This window comes from Seriola aureovittata, chromosome 18 (assembly GCF_021018895.1).
Source record: "Seriola aureovittata isolate HTS-2021-v1 ecotype China chromosome 18, ASM2101889v1, whole genome shotgun sequence".
Lineage (NCBI taxonomy): Eukaryota > Metazoa > Chordata > Actinopteri > Carangiformes > Carangidae > Seriola > Seriola aureovittata.
This window is the reverse complement of record NC_079381.1, coordinates 939,809-959,118: the sequence shown is the minus strand read 5'-3', so window position 1 is coordinate 959,118 and position 19,310 is coordinate 939,809. Positions and strand designations below refer to the sequence as shown.

Sequence of the window (19,310 nt, the reverse complement as noted above, 5' to 3'; positions counted from 1 at the left end):
TTTGGTTTCCTGAGTGTTTACCTGAAATCTGCTATTTTTTATTGGATCACTCAGAAAACAGTCAGCCAATCAGAAGAGAGGAGGCTTTGAGCAGAGATGAGAGATTGAGATGGTTTTTGGTTCCTGAAACCACAAATATCTCTTCTCATGGAACACTTCAAATAAAACAGTTTGCACAACAACAATAGTCTGCAACTGTCTACCTATGCTGCCATAATTACTGCTTATCAGCTGAAGAGTGTGGTTGAACAGCAGTGTCACACTTCTTTTGGTGAGTCGTCATTCTGCTGAAAGTCAGAGTAGGAAGCTTCTTAAATGACTTTCAGTCCTGCTCTGACAGAGGACTGCTTTTTGCCCTGGTTTAAAGGAATAATGCAACATTTTGTTATGTTTATTTACTGACATGAGAAGACTGGTACATACAAATACAAGATTCAATTGATACATAAGAATCATCTTATTTTACTCACAGCAAGAAAGTGAAGAAGTGTTCCCAAAATGTTGCATTGTTCCTTAAACTTTCAGTGTGACTCCTCTGAGGGTTTCTGAGATGACTGATAACTGCAGGCCTGTGTGTGTGTGTGTGTGTGTGTGTGTGTGTGTGTGTGTGTGTCGGGACCTGTTCTGGTATAAACACTGATCTTGTTGGGACCAGTTGTCCTCATGGGGACCAAATCCTGGTCCTAATGAGGCAAAACATCATTTCTGCGATGCGACTGATTTTTTATCAGAGAACAACAAACTTGAAAACAGCCAGGGGAGTTTGAAATTGGCAAGTGGGACTAGTAACTGTTCATGTGCTGCATGCAACTCTGCATCATGCTGCTGCTCTTCACACATCATTACTTTGGTGTATGAACACACACACACACACACACACACACACACACACACACACACACACACACACACACGTTTCCTGTTGTTGTCTGTGAAACCTCAGCTTACAGTTAACCCTTTAAAGTCAACTGACACACACAAACACAGGTTACAGGTTTATTATGGTAAAACAGACCATGAAGGAGGGAAGGAACAAGGAAAAGAACACAGGAAGGAAGGAGTTAGGAAGAAAGGAGACATGTCTCCGACACTTAGTCTCTGTCTCTTCCAGGGAGGAAAACCAGACCTGAACACAGCTCTGCCAATCAGACAAACAGCGTCCATCTTCAAACAGCCTGTTACCAAGGTTACAAGTCATCCTGGCAACAAGGTGAAGACAGACCTGCAGAGAGCAACCGAGCAGCCCAGACAGGTGAGAGTCTCTCACACACACACACACACACACACACACACACACACACACACACTACTAGTGTCGCCATGGTGAGGACGAGGTCAGGCTGTTGCACAAGAGATGGCTGATTGGAATAAACCAGGTTGTCATGGTGACTGCAGCCACTAGAGGATGCTGAGGCATCATGGGAAAAGCATGACACACACAGGAGCTGTGTCTGAAATCTCTCCCAGTTTACTAAGTGATGCACTATAGTTACTATACTAAAGTACGAACAGGCAGAGAAAAAGAAACTGGAGAGAGGGATCAAAGATGAAAGAGGGGGGGTGAAGGAGGAAGAGGAAAGGAGACAAAACAAAAGAGAGTTACTGTTTTATTTTTTGATATCTTTATGATTTTGAAGTTTTCTTGAATGATAGTTGATCATATTAAGATGTAGTCTCTGTCTGACCTCTGTCTGACCCTAGACTCTGTCTTATTGTGCTTTATTAAAACTATTAACTATAAAAAATACTCTAAAAATGTACTTAGTCTGTTCAAGCTGGCTATTTTAAACTACTTTATATACTGCTCTATAGTTTAATCTATAATAATGCTCCATATTCTATTATAATGCTGATCATATGTTTTGTGTAATGACCAGTAACAAACTGTCCAACAAACAACTAACAAGTCCAGGTTTCCCTCAGATAAAGTACAAGTACTGAAAAACTAGTGTGAAGTGAAGTGTAATACTGAACAATGTACAATGCTATTTTCCACCATTGATTTTAAGGAGTTTGGTAACTGACATGGACACAATCATTTACATTAGTTTAACCCTAACCCAATGAAAAGTAACGAGCTTCTTTCAATCAACACTTGTACTTAACTGGAATATATTCATTTTATGTTACTTTACATTTCTACTCTGCTACATTTGCAGATCAAGATTTTAAATACAAAATATATCAACTGATGAAATATGATGCATTACACATATTATACCAGACAGCAGAACATAAAGTAGCTCTGATTCCACCAGCTACAACATTAAAACTCCTTAGAGTTTAGACCATTACAACCTAATTCATCTGTAACAATGAGATGAGCCAATCTTGAGACTGAATATTCTTACACCCGCAGCAACAAGTTTGTGATGCACAATCGTCACTATTATGTCTCCTCTTATTTTGTGGTCAAAAGCAGCTGCCTTCTTTGCCTAATGGTGAAGTCCTCCCCTGCTTTTATCCACAATCCATATTTTGTCTGTTTTTGCATCTTGCATTAACAAACAAATGAGCAACAGTCCAGTTCACTGAGGGCAACACATACTGAATACCACACAGATCAGAGGGAGAGGGTGTGTTACTAATGACCCCTGCTGGAGGACGAGACACAGCCTGGTGCACTTAAAGTCTTTGAGACTGTGTGGAGTGGACTGTGACATGTTCATGTTTAAAAATCCACACTGAGAACTTCCATCTTTGAAAAGCTAGTAAGTGGACCATTGAGTTGATGTTATTTTGTCACATATAGTGTGCATTCGGTTTGAAAAGATCATTGCAGATTGAATATTTAATATGTTCAAACAGTAGTTTGAATTTCTCCTCATTATGTCTTGTATAGTCTTTTTTGGCAAAACTATATTCGAATGGTATTTCCATAAAGTGAAGTTGAATTACAGAGAGAGAGAGAGAGACTGTATATTCTGATCCATCCTGCCAACCAGCTGTGTGTGTGAATGTGTGTGTGAGGGTCTCGTAATGGCTGCAGAGCTGCCACACTCTCCACCCTCTGTTTTACGCACATAGACAGAAAGTGGACTGTAAGTTGGTCTGACAAGCTGCTCAGATAGAGACTGAGGCTGGTAAATGAGATACGAAGTATATGACACCTATTATATGGAGAACCACGGGTCACAGGAAAAGTAGTAAAGCATTTCTATAATTTCATATTCTAATAGGCATTAAAAATAAGAATTGTAGAAAGAATTTATGCATTTTAAAATGGGAATACATTCCTGGATTCCCTCTTTAATTTCCTTTTTCCAACTGATTTTCCTTTTCCTTTTAGCTAATCGATTAGCATAGTCATTTAGCTTCTCCTGTTAGCCTTTCTGTGACAGTCTGGACCTTCAGTGCTGGTAAAACCCTCTGGATTTGATAAGACTGGTTAGCTCTCCAACCAAACAGAGAGCTTGTTACATCTCATGGACAATTGGGATTGTGTAACCTGGTTTTACCAGCACTGAAGGTTCAGAGTGTTAAGTATTTTTACTTTGTTAATTACTTAACTGTTTTCAGAAGAATCACTGTAGTGGGTTGCCTTTAACACTGATCAGGTCATCTCTCTCTCTGTCTGTCTGCAGCTGTTCTGGGAGAAGAGGTTGAAAGGTCTCCGGTCGTCAGACGTCACAGAGGAAGTCCTGAGGACCATGGACCTGCCCAAAGGGCTGCAGAGTAAGTCTCCAGTATGACCCTGGATTCTCACCATGCTCCAGTCCTGACCTCTGACCTCAGACCTCTTTGTCAGCAGGTGTGGGCCCAGACTCCAGCGATGACACTCTCCTGTCAGCCATCGCCAGCGCTCTGCATATGAGCTCTTCTCCAATCACAGGACAGACGTCTGTGGCTGCTGAGAAGAACCCGGCCATCTGGCTGAACACGTCCCAGCCGCTCTGCAAGGCCTTCACCGTCACTGACGAACATATCCGGTGAGAAACACAGGCTGAAGGTTTCCTTTTCCCATAGTTACTATTTCTACTGTTTTATTTGGACAGTAACTGTTTTAACACTGTATTCATTGGGGAGTGATTTGCATTTTATAAAGAAAAGAAGAATGTGTCTCTGCTCCTGACTCAGGGCTGAAGACATGTCCAGCTGTTTGTTAAGTATCTTGGGACATTTTGCTGTTTATGTCAATTAATTGGAATGAATGTTACTTTACTCCACCAGCCAGCAGGAGGAGCTGTAGACTGTAACAGCTGAAACCATTTAACCTTCAGCTCTGAGTACTAATTAAAACCAAGGGTTGTCAAACTATGAGGCTCAGCTTTCCACTGGGGAGTGGAAGAGTTGTATGGAGAGAGTGAAGGTAGATTTCCATGTGTTGTTTGATTATAAAGCAGGTCTAGGTTCTATATTAATACTGTGTATCAAAGCCTCAGTCCACAGAGAAATGCACGTTTTCACAAACTGAGCCTTAAAACCAGCCATCAGGACTTCTGGAACTTTGTGATGTCACAACAAAGCAGTCACCACCCTCAGCCATGCCCCAAGCCCCGCCCACCTGGACCCACCATCCAGTCTTGCAGGATTTGTTTTTTTCTGAATGCTTACTTGAAATCTCCTTTAAATTTATTGGATCACTCAGAAAACAGTCAGCCAATCAGAGCCTCCTCTCTTCTGATTGGCTCACTGAACTGTTGTTTCTAGAGCTCCAGAGAGAAGCCTGAGAGAGGAGATGTAAAACTGCACTGAGATGGTTTTTGGATCAACACTTCAAATAAAACACAGAAGAAGATGAAAATATGGAGCTTTTAAAACTTTAGTGTCCAATCATTGTAATTTAAATCAAAATTTGTGTCAAATCTGAACAGGCATTATTTTAGATTGAGTATAACATACGCTTTCTGACATAAACACAAACACGAATTTCTATTTGTGTCCATATCCTGAGTTTTCCTCAGTATCACAGTAATCCAGTGATAGTATACATCCATGATACACTCAGACAGGAACTGATTCTAGCTTATATGACATTTCTAATGGTGCCACTTTGCCAAAATGTCAATAAATATAGGTTAAATAAACAGGAACAAGCTATTAACCCAGCCCACAGCATAACCCACTCATGATGGTGGTGATGGTGGTGATGGTGATGAAGGTGGTGATGGTGGTGATGGTGATGATGATGAAGGTGTTGATGGTGGTGGTGATGGTGTTGATGGTGATGATGGTGATGATGGTGGTGATGGTGGTGATGGTGTTGATGGTGATGATGGTGATGATGGTGGTGATGGTGGTGATGGTGTTGATGGTGATGATGGTGATGATGGTAGTGATGGTGGTGATGGTGGTGATGGTGATGATGGTGTTGATGGTGATGATGGTGATGATGGTGGTGATGGTGGTGATGGTGTTGATGGTGGTGATGGTGTTGATGGTGATGATGGTGGTGATGGTGTTGATGGTGTTGATGGTGATGATGGTGATGATGGTAGTGATGGTGTTGATGGTGTTGATGGTGATGATGGTGATGATGGTGGTGATGGTGGTGATGGTGATGATGGTGGTTGATGGTGTTGATGGTGATGATGGTGGTGGTGATGGTGTTGATGGTGGTTGATGGTGATGATGGTGGTGATGGTGTTGATGGTGATGATGGTGATGATGGTGATGATGGTGTTGATGGTGGTGATGGTGATGATGGTGGTGATGGTGATGATGGTGATGATGGTGTTGATGGTGGTGATGGTGTTGATGGTGTTGATGGTGTTGATGGTGATGATGGTGATGATGGTGATGATGGTGGTGATGGTGGTGATGGTGGTGATGGTAATGATGGTGATGATGGTGATGATGGTGGGGGTGTTTAGGTGATCAGTTGTCTGGAGTTTGTTTGGGGAGGGTCACAGCTTTGAACAGTGATGACACTGGATGTGCACTCATGTTAGATAAGGTGGCTCCAGCTGCTGCCCATTTGTCCTTTTCTGCTTATGTGCTCCTCCAGACCAGAATAATGCCAAATCATTAATATATACCCACACTTCAACTCTTAGTTTTGCCCATGCTGTGGCAATTTTTAAGATGCTGCCGAGTTGAAACTTTAGCAACTCTGAGTACAGCACACACCTGAACACTCACACAGCTGTAACAAACAATAAACAAGATCCTGTCATTCAGTCACCTATAGATAGATAGATAGATAGATAGATAGATAGATAGATAGATAGATAGATAGATAGATACTTTATTTATCCCCTAGGGGAAATTCATGAAAGCTTTAGTTATTTTAGTTTTTCTCAGTTGCTTTGATGCAGTTCTCACATCAGAAATGTCGTCCTCACTAGTCTTAATGCAGGTGTCAGCACAGTTCATGCATTTTTGCATGCAGAACTCTCTAAAACTTGTTCACGTCAAACGTCATACAATTCAACATTGTCACCAGAGCTTCAAGACTTAGACTACAAATGTTTTGATGTTTTGATAAAAACCTGACTGACTTTAGAAAAAGAGAACTGCATTGGTGTTTACTGTGCTGTGTACATTTCAAGCCCTCTCAACAGATCACTGTCCTGTCACTTCACAACACTGTATGAACATGTATACACAAGCCTGTGGAAAACAGAAGAGCTTTAGATTTAGAACATTGTAGTATAATGAGAAACGTGTTTGGCATTTGATGCAAATACTTGATTTTTAGATGTGTTTATGATATTTTGAATGCAGTGTTTGCTTTGCAGTAGATTTGTGGCACTTTGTATTTTGTGAGCAAGTTTTGGATTTGTGTGCAGAGTTTTGAAAACATGAGGCCTAGTTTAGAAAATGAGTGAAAGCAAGTGAAAAAACTGTATCTGTAAATTCACAGAATATAACTGCTGTAACTGAGGAAAGCAAAATGATAAACATGGAACTATGCATCGGCAAATAGACAAAGAGAAATAAGAAATCATACTTAGAACATATCATCGATTATAGTACGTGTGTGTGTGTGTGTGTGTGTGTGTGTGTGTGAGAGAGACTATCCTTGCTCTTTCATACATATTTGAAGAAAGTTTAAAGTGATCTGATTGAAAACACTGATGCTGCAGGACGGCATCAAAGTGAGTGAGAGGTCTGTCGTTCTATCTGACGGAGGAACAAACTGTTTCCATGAGTTGTCAGAGTCAGATGAGAAATGCATCAACACAATGAGAAAACATCTTTAGTAGTGAACTATGTGTGGATACAAAGGAGGTTACTAATACAATATGAAATGCTAATGTGTCTGAGAACAGCATTAAGAGAGGTGAGAATGATGTTTCTGATGTGAGAACTGCATCAAAGCCATTGAGAAAAACTGTAAAATCCCAGTATGACAACAAAAACAGCTTATTTTGTAACACAACTGCAGATAGAAGGGTAACACCTTACCTTCTGAATAGCAGAGGCCTGTATTACGAAGCAGGATCTGAGGTTATCAAGGTAACTTCAGCTTTAACTCTGGGTTGTCAGTCTCTACGAAGGTGGTTCACTTGTTACCGGGCTAGTTCACCATGGTAACCTAACTAACTGAACTCCTAACCTTCTCCGGAGCAGGTTAACTTCAGAAGATCAGATCAAAACCTGTCAACAGCCAAACTACTGACCAATCAGATCACTGGAAAAAAAAGAGTCATCATTCCTACAGGATCCTGACAGGGAGTTTACAATGAAGTGATCAATAATAAAGCTCAAGAGATATTTTTATTCATTGGTAGAATTGTTATGCTCTTCCAGACAAAACAGAGATTTACCACAGTGAATAAATACATCATAACTATTATAGCTTAATACAGCTGGACAAAGATTCTTAAATCATTAATTTATTCATGGTCGTGATGATGCCGTGCTTGTAGCCTGATAGGAAAACCCAGAGCTTTTAACCAGCTTCATAGTACAGGTTATCCAGTGAAGCCAGATAACCAAAGGATATCCCGGGCATGCTGAACCTGCTTTGTAGTGCATGCCTCAGGTGCCAGCTACAGTATGTTGCTAACTCCAGTTAACAGTTAGCACATGTTTCCATTCAAAGGTGGTTGTTAAGGCGGTTAAAAAGCTAATTGTTGTGGTTAACCAAGGTTAACGTACTTGTCATTACATGTGATGAGACGTGTCATATCACAGAAACATGTCAGACATGTATAATGCCGTTTCTTCTCACTCCGCCCTCTGATAAAACCTAAAGCGAGTGAATCCAGCTCAGCACAGATCGGAGAAAAGCAGATGACTGATGCCTGCTCGGTGGTGGGAGTAATCAGCTGTAGGGACAGATGAGGATGAGAGGGTGATGAGAGAAGAGACAGACTATGAGAGATGAAGAGTAATGAAGCATGAAGGAGGAGGAGGAGGAGGATGAAGCAGGCCCCACTTCAGTCATGCTGAGAAATTTATACCAAACGTGATTCAAGACATCTCTGGGTAGCAGCTGGAAGAGAATCAGTCTTCACCTCAAAATGATCATCATTTGCACAAATATCCAGTCCACCTGTTAAACAGACTCACCTGGTGTTGTGTTACAATACAGGCACGTTAGCACAATAGCTACAGGTCACAATTACCTACATCAACTATTCAGCTTTTACAGCAGTTTCTTTTGTCCAGGCCGTCTCTGATTTCACATATTGGAAAGAAGGAATGAAGAAAAATGATCACCAATTGAAACTTAATTATGCATGATGATGATGATGCAAACTGCAGTGGCGGGCTTTGAGGCGGATTCTCGGTAAGAGGCATGACTGCAAAGTGCTGCTGCAGGACGTCACGGTACAGTACACTGGCTGGCTGCTTTCCCCAAATGTCCGAAATCGTCGCAGCAGATTTACAAATATACGTTACTCCTATAAATGGGCCAAAAATTGTGAGTCTATCCAGTTACATTCTCACCTGACAAAATGTTCAGTACGCAGGTAGGTAGCTGAGTAGGCAGTTCTGAACACAGCCTGGGTCTATTCCTTGGCGTGTTCTAGACTTACTAAATCACCCAAGATGTTTGATGTACTTGTAATAAATCTTTTCAGGCTTTTCAAAAAATTTCAGACAGCGTGTTTCGTTTGTACTCCATTCACCAAAATGCATTTGCTTGTTGTTGCCTGTTGTCGCACTTAAATATGATGCCACTGGCACACAAACTTGAAGATCAAGTTGCAACTTGCTGTAGATAAATAATCCATCACAGTCATCATTTAGTCAGAATTAGTTTCTTATGGCTTAAGTCAAAGTCTCATGTGTTACTTTTTGTTTTTCCGGATTTACAGCTTCTGAGTTCAATGAGAAGGCTGATGATATTCTATTCTACTGTGTCTGTAGCTTTCAAGTCCAAATTTCTAGGTTTTTCCCATATCTATCTATCTATCTATCTATCTATCTATCTATCTATCTATCTATCTATCTATCTATCTATCTATCTATCTACCTATCTATCTATCTACCTATCTATCTATCTATCTATCTACCTATCTATCTATCTATCTATCTATCTATCTATCTATCTATCTATCTATCTATTGGTGCAAAAACAAGTTCGGCTCATCAATGCAACAAGGACTGAGACAAAGACCAAATGTGAACAAACAGAAATGAGAGAAAACGAGAGAGAGGGCAGAGAGAGAGATACAGAGGCATTGAACAATTTGGCAACCAATGGCTGTGATTTGGATTGGCTAGTTTTACAGGGGGGTTATTGTATATTATTTATTGATTGGGGGAATGCACAGTGAAAAAGAGTGGCTTTGGTATCATCAACAATCATTTTCAGCCATATTCCTAGTTGCTGTTGCTACAGTTGCTCCTCTCTTCAGCTCTGGCAAACCAATGCATTGTTGATGAACCAGCGCCACAGACACTGTGACACGTGAACTCTGGTAGACTGTGAAATACAGAGAGGTTTACCTGGTGCTGGGCTTAATCAGCAGTGTGTCAACTCATTTTAACAGACGTTCATTTATATGTAAAGTCCCACACTCCAGCATTAAACTTAAATTTACTAGAGTTGATGTTGTGTTTCCACAAAGGTCAAAGGAAAGTGAACTTTGCTGTCTGATAACCCCCCCCCCCCCCCCACACACACACACACACACACACACACACACACACACACACACCCATCCCCATCCCCACCCCCCTCCTCTCTGTGATCTACAGAATCAAATTACCCCTGAGACCACCTAAAACACACAGACAGTTATTGAAACCTGACAGCAGGGGGCACTGTGGGGACACATACTGACTGTGTGTGTGTGTGTGTGTGTGTGTGTGTGTGTGTGTGTGTGTGTGTGTGTGTGTGTGTGTGCGTGTGCGTGCGTGCGTGTGTGTGTGTGTCCCTGTTTGTGTCCAGTGGAAAACCGAGTAGAGAACAGCTGGCTGAAGCCATTACAGCAGAATCACTGGAATACATCACTGCATCCTTCACTCCCTCGTCTCCTCTCCTCTCCTTCCTTTTCCTCCTCCTTACACCCTATTTTCTTTCCCAGTATTTCTTCCCTTCCTTCCTTGTTTTCATTCATTCTCCTTATCTATATTTGTCCTTCCCCTCCTCTGTCCTGTTTTTTCCTCATTTCATTTCCTTCTTCCTTATATTTTTCTTTCATTCACTCCTTTCATTCTTCCCTTTCTTCCATCCCTGTTTCCTTTCTTTAATATTACCTTCCTTCTTCTCTTCATTCTCCCCTTTCCTCTTATATCTCCTCCTTCCCTCCAGCCTGCCTCCTTCTTTTCTTATCTCTCCCGTCCATTAATTTCCAATTCTCTCCCTCTTCCCTCCTCCAGCTGAATGTGCTTGTCATCCTAAATCGCTCTCATTCCTCTCCTCTCCCTCCTCCACCTTTTCATCTTCTCTTCTCCTCTTCATCCACATCAGACTCCCCCCAACCACCACCACCACCACCACACACACACACACACACACACACACACACACCCTACACCCTTTGACAAAAGGCGGCGGACATCTTTTCTCTGAGAAAACAGAAACAAACACACATGTCGCCTCTGAGAGGAGGGAGTCGTCTGAGTTCACGACGACCTGCTCATATGCTGAAAGGTTCAACTCTGTTTTTTAATTATCTGAGGTCATCTTGTTTCTTTGTCTTTTTAATTTGTGTATTAAAAGTGGAACCTCAGCAGACTGATGTCAGTCTGACCAACAGCCAGAACTGTGTGGACACCTAAAATTAAAGCGAGTGTATCAGAGTCTCCGTGCGGACGTCCAAGAGCCCTCCAATTTGTTGTCCCCACACAGACTTCACTGTGCCGGTCCACACGGCCTCTAGAAAGAAGTGTAATAACAACAACTACACGTCCATGTGTGTCCATAAGGGATTGTAATTGCGGCCTAAGAGTTGAACTTGTCATTTACCAAGCATCGACCTCTGAGGCTGAAACATGAAGCGAACACTGAAGAGCCAAAACCTGCAGTTCCTCTAATGACCACTAGAGTCTGGCTCCAACAGTGAGTCAGTCCCCATAGACTCCCATGTTACAATGTCCAACTTTACAGCAGAAACATAATAAAGTTTAAGTTAATAAACATGTTTGCAGCCTGTTACCAAAACAGTTTTAGTCTCTAGAGCTAATATCGTCCTTCATGACACCTGTTTATATAACTCACCTGTTGACATTTTATTAAGACTTAAAGTTATGGAGAATTGAGGGCCTGGCCTCTTTGAGTGACAGGTGGATGCTTGCCACAAACTGGCATGCACCAAAGTCTCAGCTCCACCTCTTTGACCATTTTTGGATTAGCTGGGAGTTAGGGGCGGAGTCAGACACTGTCAAGATGGTGACAGTGGAGCAGCTCACAGCTCAGCTCAGCTCGCTTCAGAAACCTGTGGGTGACGTTACAGAGGCTGCGTCCATCTTTTATTTCAGCCTCTCAGTGTATTTATTGATTCCTGACATTAAATCAAGAGTGTGTGCAGATAGTAAACCAGCAGACTGTGGAACAGGACTTACAATGAGACATCCTCTCCCACATCTGTGTGTGTGTGTGTGTGTGTGTGTGTGCAGGGAGCAGGAGCTGAAAGTGTACCAGGCCAGGCGGAGTCTGGAGGAGGCGCTGATGGCCGATGGTTTGGCGCGGGCCGCCGAAAACAACCGAGAGCTGTTGGAGTGGAAGACAGCCTGAAGACAGAACAGATGAGGCAGGTGACTTGTGTTATCAATGTTCATGGGTTCTACTGCAGTTTGTTCTTCTTCACGTGTCTGCTGCACAAGCCAGACAGGTGTTTCAAAAGATCTGTACATTTTCTTTTGTTAAGCAATAACTTTTTTTCTCATCTACAAACTTACATTTTATATTCCAGTGTCCACGGTGTGGAAGAAATACATGTTAAAACATGTTAAAGGGCCCCTCTCTAATGTGCAGATAAGATGCAGATGGGATTGGAAATCTGATAGCTAACATTAGTTAGTTGTCATGGCAACACTACCTGCTTTCAGGCAGGTGAGATGAGGTGCACATCAGTCAGAAACAGAATATGAAAAAAAAAAAAAAAAGACAGATGTGTCAAAGTAAAGAAGGGAAATAAAAGCCACTGAAGTGATGAGACGCTTCAAAAGGTCTACAGCTTCCTGTTCAGACACATTCACTCCCTGGATATGTGGAGCAGAGGGATGTTTGTATTCTACATACGTGCAAGGCGTTGGTTCTGAAATACATGGACAGAGTTAATTTATAGCTTCTAACCTCTGACAGGAGGTTGCTGATATTTTCATGTCTCTGTCCCAGTCAGGACCAGGTTCAGGTTGTCCGTCCATTCTCGTGAACGGGATATCTCAGTAACGCCTATAGGAAACTTTTTCAAATTTGCCACAAATGGCCTGTTGGACTCAAGGATGAGCTGATGAGAATTTGGTGGTCAAAGGTCAAGGTCACTGTGACCTCACAAAACACATTTTCAACCATTACGCACAAATTCATAATCTAATAATGACACAATTAAACTCAAATGTCTATCAGGATAAAATTAAGTGAAGACATTTTATATCCAAAAGATCAAAGTTCAAATTCACCGTGACATCATAATGTTTCTCAAAAACATCTCCGGTCATTATTCACGCTGTAACTCAGGAAGGAGAGACTGTGACCATGTTTCCTGATTGGCGGGTTGATGGAGGAAACAACTAGAGCTGCACAATTAATGGAAATATGATCGAAATCTCAATATGGCCAAGTGCATTTGTGGGTCATGCCATGACCCACAAATCATATTATCCAGACAAGGAATGTGTTTGCCTGGTACAAAACTCAACAAAACATCATCATTTTTATATATTATTTTCAGTGAAAATGAAATAGAAAACATTTATTCCAACTGAAATCACAATATCTGCCAAAAATAATCGCGATATGATTTTTTTTGCATATCATACAGCCTTACATACAACCACGCGGTGGTGATTCTACTGCTTGCAAACAATAAGCTCAACTCATAAACTACTAAAGTATTAAACTACTAACATACTTCAAACTGCACAGACTAGTGAACTTGTAAAGTACTGAACTACTAAAACCTGCAGAACCACAGACCTGCCAAACTACTGAACTACTGAACTAGAAAACTACTGTACTACTAATACTACAAACCTAACTAGTAAAGTGGTTTTTGTCTTTTTATGTGAAGCACTGTAACATCTGCTCTTGAAAGGTGCTTTGAACATGAATAAACTTAGTTAACCTGCTGTAGTAGAGAACTAAAGCTCTGAAGAATCACCGATGTGACATGAATGACTCAGTATCTGTGCTGCAGTTTCGGTGTCTTGAACGATGCAGAAGCAGAACCGGTCTGCTCTGTCAGAACCACTGTCAGTGTGTGTGTGCGTGTGTGTGCGTGTGTGTGTGAGAGAGAGACTTGTGAATGCTGATGGGAGTCTCTGCATCTGATTGAAAGTCAGCCATGCAGCAGACTAACAGACTGTGTGTATGTCTGTGTGTGATTGATGGGCTGTAGGCTTGTTGTGTGTGTAATGGTTAATGTGAGGTGTGTTTTTGTGTGTGTGTGTGTTGTATTACAGTTTGTTTGGTTATTGGTTGTATTTCACTCTGTGGAGCCTGTAAACAAAAACCAGATTAAAAAACATTTACTTTCAAATTCACACATCCATCCATCATCCTTCTATTTCCTCATCCAGGTCAGGGTCGCTGTGGCAACAGGGTAGCACTACACCATGCTGCTCACTGTGAATGTTTTGCTGCAGAATTTGAGATCTGAAGGAGTAAAGAGTCTCATCTGATAACTGCTACTTAGATCAGTTTAACATAAATCTGACTCCAGTTCAGATTAACTCCAGCTTTTGCTGTAAAATGATTTAACACCAGAGTGCAGTTTGTCCTGAGGGTGGTGCTAAAGAAAAGGTCGGGGGATGGTTACATAACACTGGTCCATCTGCTGGAGAGCAGGAATATGACCAGGAAATTACATGGAAATCTGTATTGAGCCTAATCTTCAAATGTGGTTTAACTAATCCAGGCTTACATAATGAACATGAACTCAACTGTGAAGCTGCCCTCATGATCAGACTGAATTACCATTTCATTTTTACTTCATTATCAGCTTGATTCTGTGTCCCTCCTAGCTGTTTGCAAGGGTGGTGAGTTTGTACTAACCAATCAACAGTGACTTACATATGTGTCCTGCTGACGTCATTTTAAGTGAGAACAGTAGCTGTGGTGGTGTTTGCTGGGACCATTGAACCTGTCATTTATCATGTAGATCATGTAGAGAGTTGATCACGTAACATGGTGAGACAGAGGTCTTGTAGCTGGAATAAAACTGGGGACATTGTGGTCATGTGGTCTACGCTCTAACCATGAGGCTACCTGGGCGCCCAATATGTTATTTATTAAAGTTGACTTACACCGACCTGAACAGCTACTCATTTTTCATGGATGCAGCAAGACAGCTAGCTAGCATACTGCATGTAGGAAGGTAACGTCCAGCTTCTACTAAAAGTGAAGTTAAACTCTTATTATAAAATTCTTTATCGATTCAAAGCGTAAAACTCAGTGCTCAAAGTACGATTTTTAATCCTTTTTTAACACCTTGAATCCGATTGGACAATGACAATCCAATCACAAAGCAGAATCCAATCAAATCCAGGCGTAAAAACAATTTGTATTTGTCACTTCAGTGTCACGCACTGACAGTTTAAGATGCAGTTTTCTGTTCTGTATCTGCACACAGATGTTCACACAAGCACGTCTTGTTTCACAGTGTCTTTGTGTCGCCGACATCATTTGTTTTTACGCCTCTGCGCCGCCGACAGTCAGAACCACAGGAAATGTGTTTTCAGGTTGTCTCAGTAACACCTTGAGGAAACATTCATTTAGACTCAAGGATGAACTGATTAGATTATGTTGGTCAAAGGTCAATGTCATGGTGACCTCACAAAACACACTTATGGCCTTGTGAACAAAACATCTCAGTAACACCTTCATGGAACTTCTTCAAAAACTTCTTCGAAATGTCCTCTTGGTTTTGGCCTCTTGAATGTTATATTTCAAGACCAGCTTGAGGGAATTCATTTAGATTTGGCACAAACATTCACTTTGACTCAACGACTGGTCAGAATCAGAGCCCTTGAATAGAGAGTCGCATCTTCTCCGTTCACTCTAATGGACCGTTTTTTCACAGCAATGGCGAATCATGGAGCGTCTCAATAGTTCCTGGTAGTTAGTAGGAAGTGCTCGCAGCGCCGCGGAGTTGCAGCAGAATATACCGTCTGTGATGCACGTTTAACAGGTAAGACGTGTATAGAATCGGATTGCATACTATCAGCACATAAGAATCTAATTAACATGTGCATTAAAGCATGATAGTGGATTCCTCCACTAAATTAGCATATTTAAGGAAGTTAACAGATAACAGATTAGACTTAGATATTGTATATGGATACACTTAACATTGACCAGGAGCCGCCTATTGATAAATCCCGTCTCGTAATGTCATTTCATCCAGCGTTGTGGCGTTAGAGTAAAAGTCTAGAGGTGCGGTTAGTTAAATATTGGTGAAATGTAACATTGGGTGTGTGTGAATATCCATTTTGGAGCGTGAGCTAATGTTATATTGCATTAATAATGAAGAGAGCTATTTTTGTGATACATCGCTTAAGTGCATTATTAAGAGGATGAGATTTCTAAACGGTAAATGAAAACCTTACGTGAATGTATTTGGGCTTCGTCATTCGTCATCGACCATAACCATATATTACTTTGCAGCTCAGCTGATTTTGGATTGATGACAAAGGGAGAGGGACGATGGAAAAAGACTGAAAACAAACGGTAAATTTAAAAGGTAAGGAAAACTAATAAAAGTATTTTATTACTTTATCATATGAGTAATCTTGTTGGTGTATATTAGTAAGTTACTGTAGGTGTACACAGGTGCTGTGTGGTGCAGGAGCAGTGATGCTGCAGGACCATGTTGAGATTGTTGATGTTTCAAATAAACCACTGTCCAGTCACAGTAAATATCTATTATACAGTCATTTTATATAAGGAATCATACTGAATACAAAACATGTATTATCATTATTATTATTATTACACTTCAAAATAAGAAGTAATACTGTAATTATTAAGAGTTAATACTTGTGTTGCTTTCAACACTACAGCTGTGATCAGCAGCTATGAGTTCAGTATTTACAGGTCCAGGGGAGCATCGATGAGCAGGGGCCCTCCTCTGTTTGACCTCAGCATCTGCTCTCAGCCTAGTTTTGCCCTTTTTGGTCTGAACAAACTGCTCTACCTCGAAATGTACCTGCAGAGTTCCCTCATAACAATTCACTTCTGTCTACCCACATAAATATCCCATAGTGGTTGAACCCACAGTATTAGGGAACACATTATACTTACTGGACATGTATACACTAATTACATTATTACTTCATAGGAATTCATATAAGATCATCATGAAATTTCCTGCATGTCAAAACAAATAAATAAAAAAACTCAGTAAATAACAAAACATCAGTAAGTGATGCTACTTGTCATACTTTGTTTAACATCAGCAGCAAAAGCTTTTGATGATCACAACGGATAAAGCTCTGTAACTTTAATAATCTCTCAAGACAATTTCCTGTCCAAACCTATAATGTCCAGGAAAGGTTGAATTGAGGGTAGCTACACTTGGCTTTAGATACTAGAAGACAGTTCAGAGCTGAAGAAGCCTGAACTGTTGGATGAGAGGTGAAACATCTTCAAGTATCTACAACCAAGTCCACTTTTCTTGGATAACCTGAATGAAGGAGAAGACGTATGAGTGTGTCTAACCCTTTGTCCTCTGTCTTTGCCCTCTTTTTCAGCACAAGAACCAAAAGGAGATTCAGTGGAGCCTGAAGATTCCCTGCAGTGAGACAGCAACCACAACCTGCGTCTCAACTCCCTGGGTTTTACAAGCCTTTCCCTGTTCCTTATTTATTCCTATAAACCAAATATTAAGCTCCTCAATGATGTTCTTTGTTTGTGAAAAAGTGCAAACACAGTGTTTGAATACTCATCATGGTGCAGACTGTGTGTTAAGACAGCACAGTGGAAAGGACACAAAGTGCTTAACATGTTATTCATGTGTCTGTGTTTATTAGAGATTTATTAAATGAATCCATGACAATCACTGACAGTCACCTGTCAGTCTCCGTCTGTCCTATCTGAACATCAGAAAGATTACATTAGTCTAAAGATTACTGAGCCTTCACCTACGATGGGATTACTGACACTTGAATCTGATCAGAACTTTGAAACATTCTTCTCTTCCCCAACAGCATCTTGCTCTTTAACCTCTGCAAGGTGAGCCTTAAACCTTACAGTGTCAACAAGGCAGGTAACACTAGCTGTTATCCTGAAACATAGACTGTATATTATCAAATAGTACAGAGTTTTGCTTAAAAAACACATCGATGTAAATACATTCATGTGTCGATATAAATAAATCAATGCAATTTAATGACTATTAATTAACAACAATCAAAGTTCTGTCTCTGTATTTATGTTTTCAAGTTGCTCACTTCAAACCTGCGGGAACTATGTGAGGTCAACATGAATCACGTGACCATCGAGCATTTTGGATCTCCACTGATGCGACTCTCTCTATTCAAGGGCTCTGATGAGAATTTGATGGTCAAAGTTCAAAGGTGAAGGTCACTGTGACCTCACAAAACATGTTTTTGGTCATAACTCACAAATTCATACATTAATTATGACACAATTTAACGAATAACAAATGTCTATAAGGATAAAATTAAGTCATTTTACATCCAAAAGATCAAAAGGTCAACTTCACTGTGACATCATAATGTTTTGACAAAACACCTCAGGTCATTACTCAATGCTGTAACTCAGGAAGGAGAGACTGTGACCATGTTTCCTGATACAAGCGTGTTATTATTGGTTATTTTACAAATCTTTTCTGCGTGTGTACAAACTTGAATTTCTCCGGCAGATTTATTTTAGATTTAGTTTTAGATTTAGATTTTACAAACTTTGGAATAATTTGTGAACATCAATTTACAAACTCAAAATCTTAACGACCCTTATTTCAGCCCATATACGTCTGTCATGATGTATCTGTTGTCAGTGGAAACTGCAGTCGTGTCTTTGTGTGTGTGTGTGTGTGTGTGTGTGTGTGTGTGTGTGTTTTCAGATGAACGGTGTGTGTGTGTCGCTGCTCTCTGATGTTTCCTCTGAAAGCCGACAGACTAGGAGGGTTTTTTAAAGCACATTTGTTTTCTGTGAAAGTAAAATCGTCCATTAATGCAGATTTATGCAGATTGGCTGGATGGAAGTCGTTTGGGTGAAAAGAGCCGCTGAGAGTTGAGGAGTGATTACTAATGGGTTTTTATAGCTGGACCAGAGAGTGGGCAGCGGCCAGACTGTGTGTGTGTGTGTGTGTGTGTGTGTTTTTGTGTGTGCGTTTCCTATCCTGCTTTCTAGCTGTTGAAACAACCAGAAATCTCAGACTGTTCAGCTTGTTTCCTGCTGCTGTTAGTCCTGTTGCCGCTTATTTATTAATGTTGGTTTTATGCCTGAGTTGGTTTCCGTGACTCCTCAGCTTCTGCTCTTGGAAACATGGAACAGTAGGTGTCAGCAGCACCCTGATGCTGCCTCCACACTGCAGAAGTAAAACGAGAAGGAATGAAAGGAAACAGGTCCAAAACCATTTTGTTGTTAAGACAGTTTCCCTCACTTTTCATCAGCAGCAGTAGGAATGTACAGATCGCACAGTGTCACAGTGCTGGAGTTCTGCATTCAAACTTTTACTTTAAATTAGTTCTATCACCAAAATCCACTAAAAGCTCAAGCAACAGTTATATACAGAGGTTTCTGACGTGAAACTATGGCAGCGCAAAGAAGTACATTTATT

General features: G+C 40.9%; 1 protein-coding gene across 3 annotated transcripts in view; it reads left to right on the top strand.

Moving 5' to 3' along the window:
- mbd2 (methyl-CpG binding domain protein 2) overlaps positions 1–19,310 on the top strand; it is a 35,939-nt gene that overhangs the window by 8,423 nt on the left and 8,206 nt on the right. The window contains exons 3-6 of one of the 3 annotated variants that reach the window (XM_056403316.1): positions 1,112–1,252; positions 3,585–3,675; positions 3,752–3,929; positions 11,962–12,099. In XM_056403316.1, coding sequence (XP_056259291.1) covers positions 1,112–1,252; positions 3,585–3,675; positions 3,752–3,929; positions 11,962–12,079 — 528 coding nt within the window. In that variant the 3' untranslated portion in view covers positions 12,080–12,099. The remainder of the gene's footprint in view (positions 1–1,111; positions 1,253–3,584; positions 3,676–3,751; positions 3,930–11,961; positions 12,100–19,310) is intronic. The other 2 variants (XM_056403315.1, XM_056403317.1) reach the window with 2 other exon arrangements.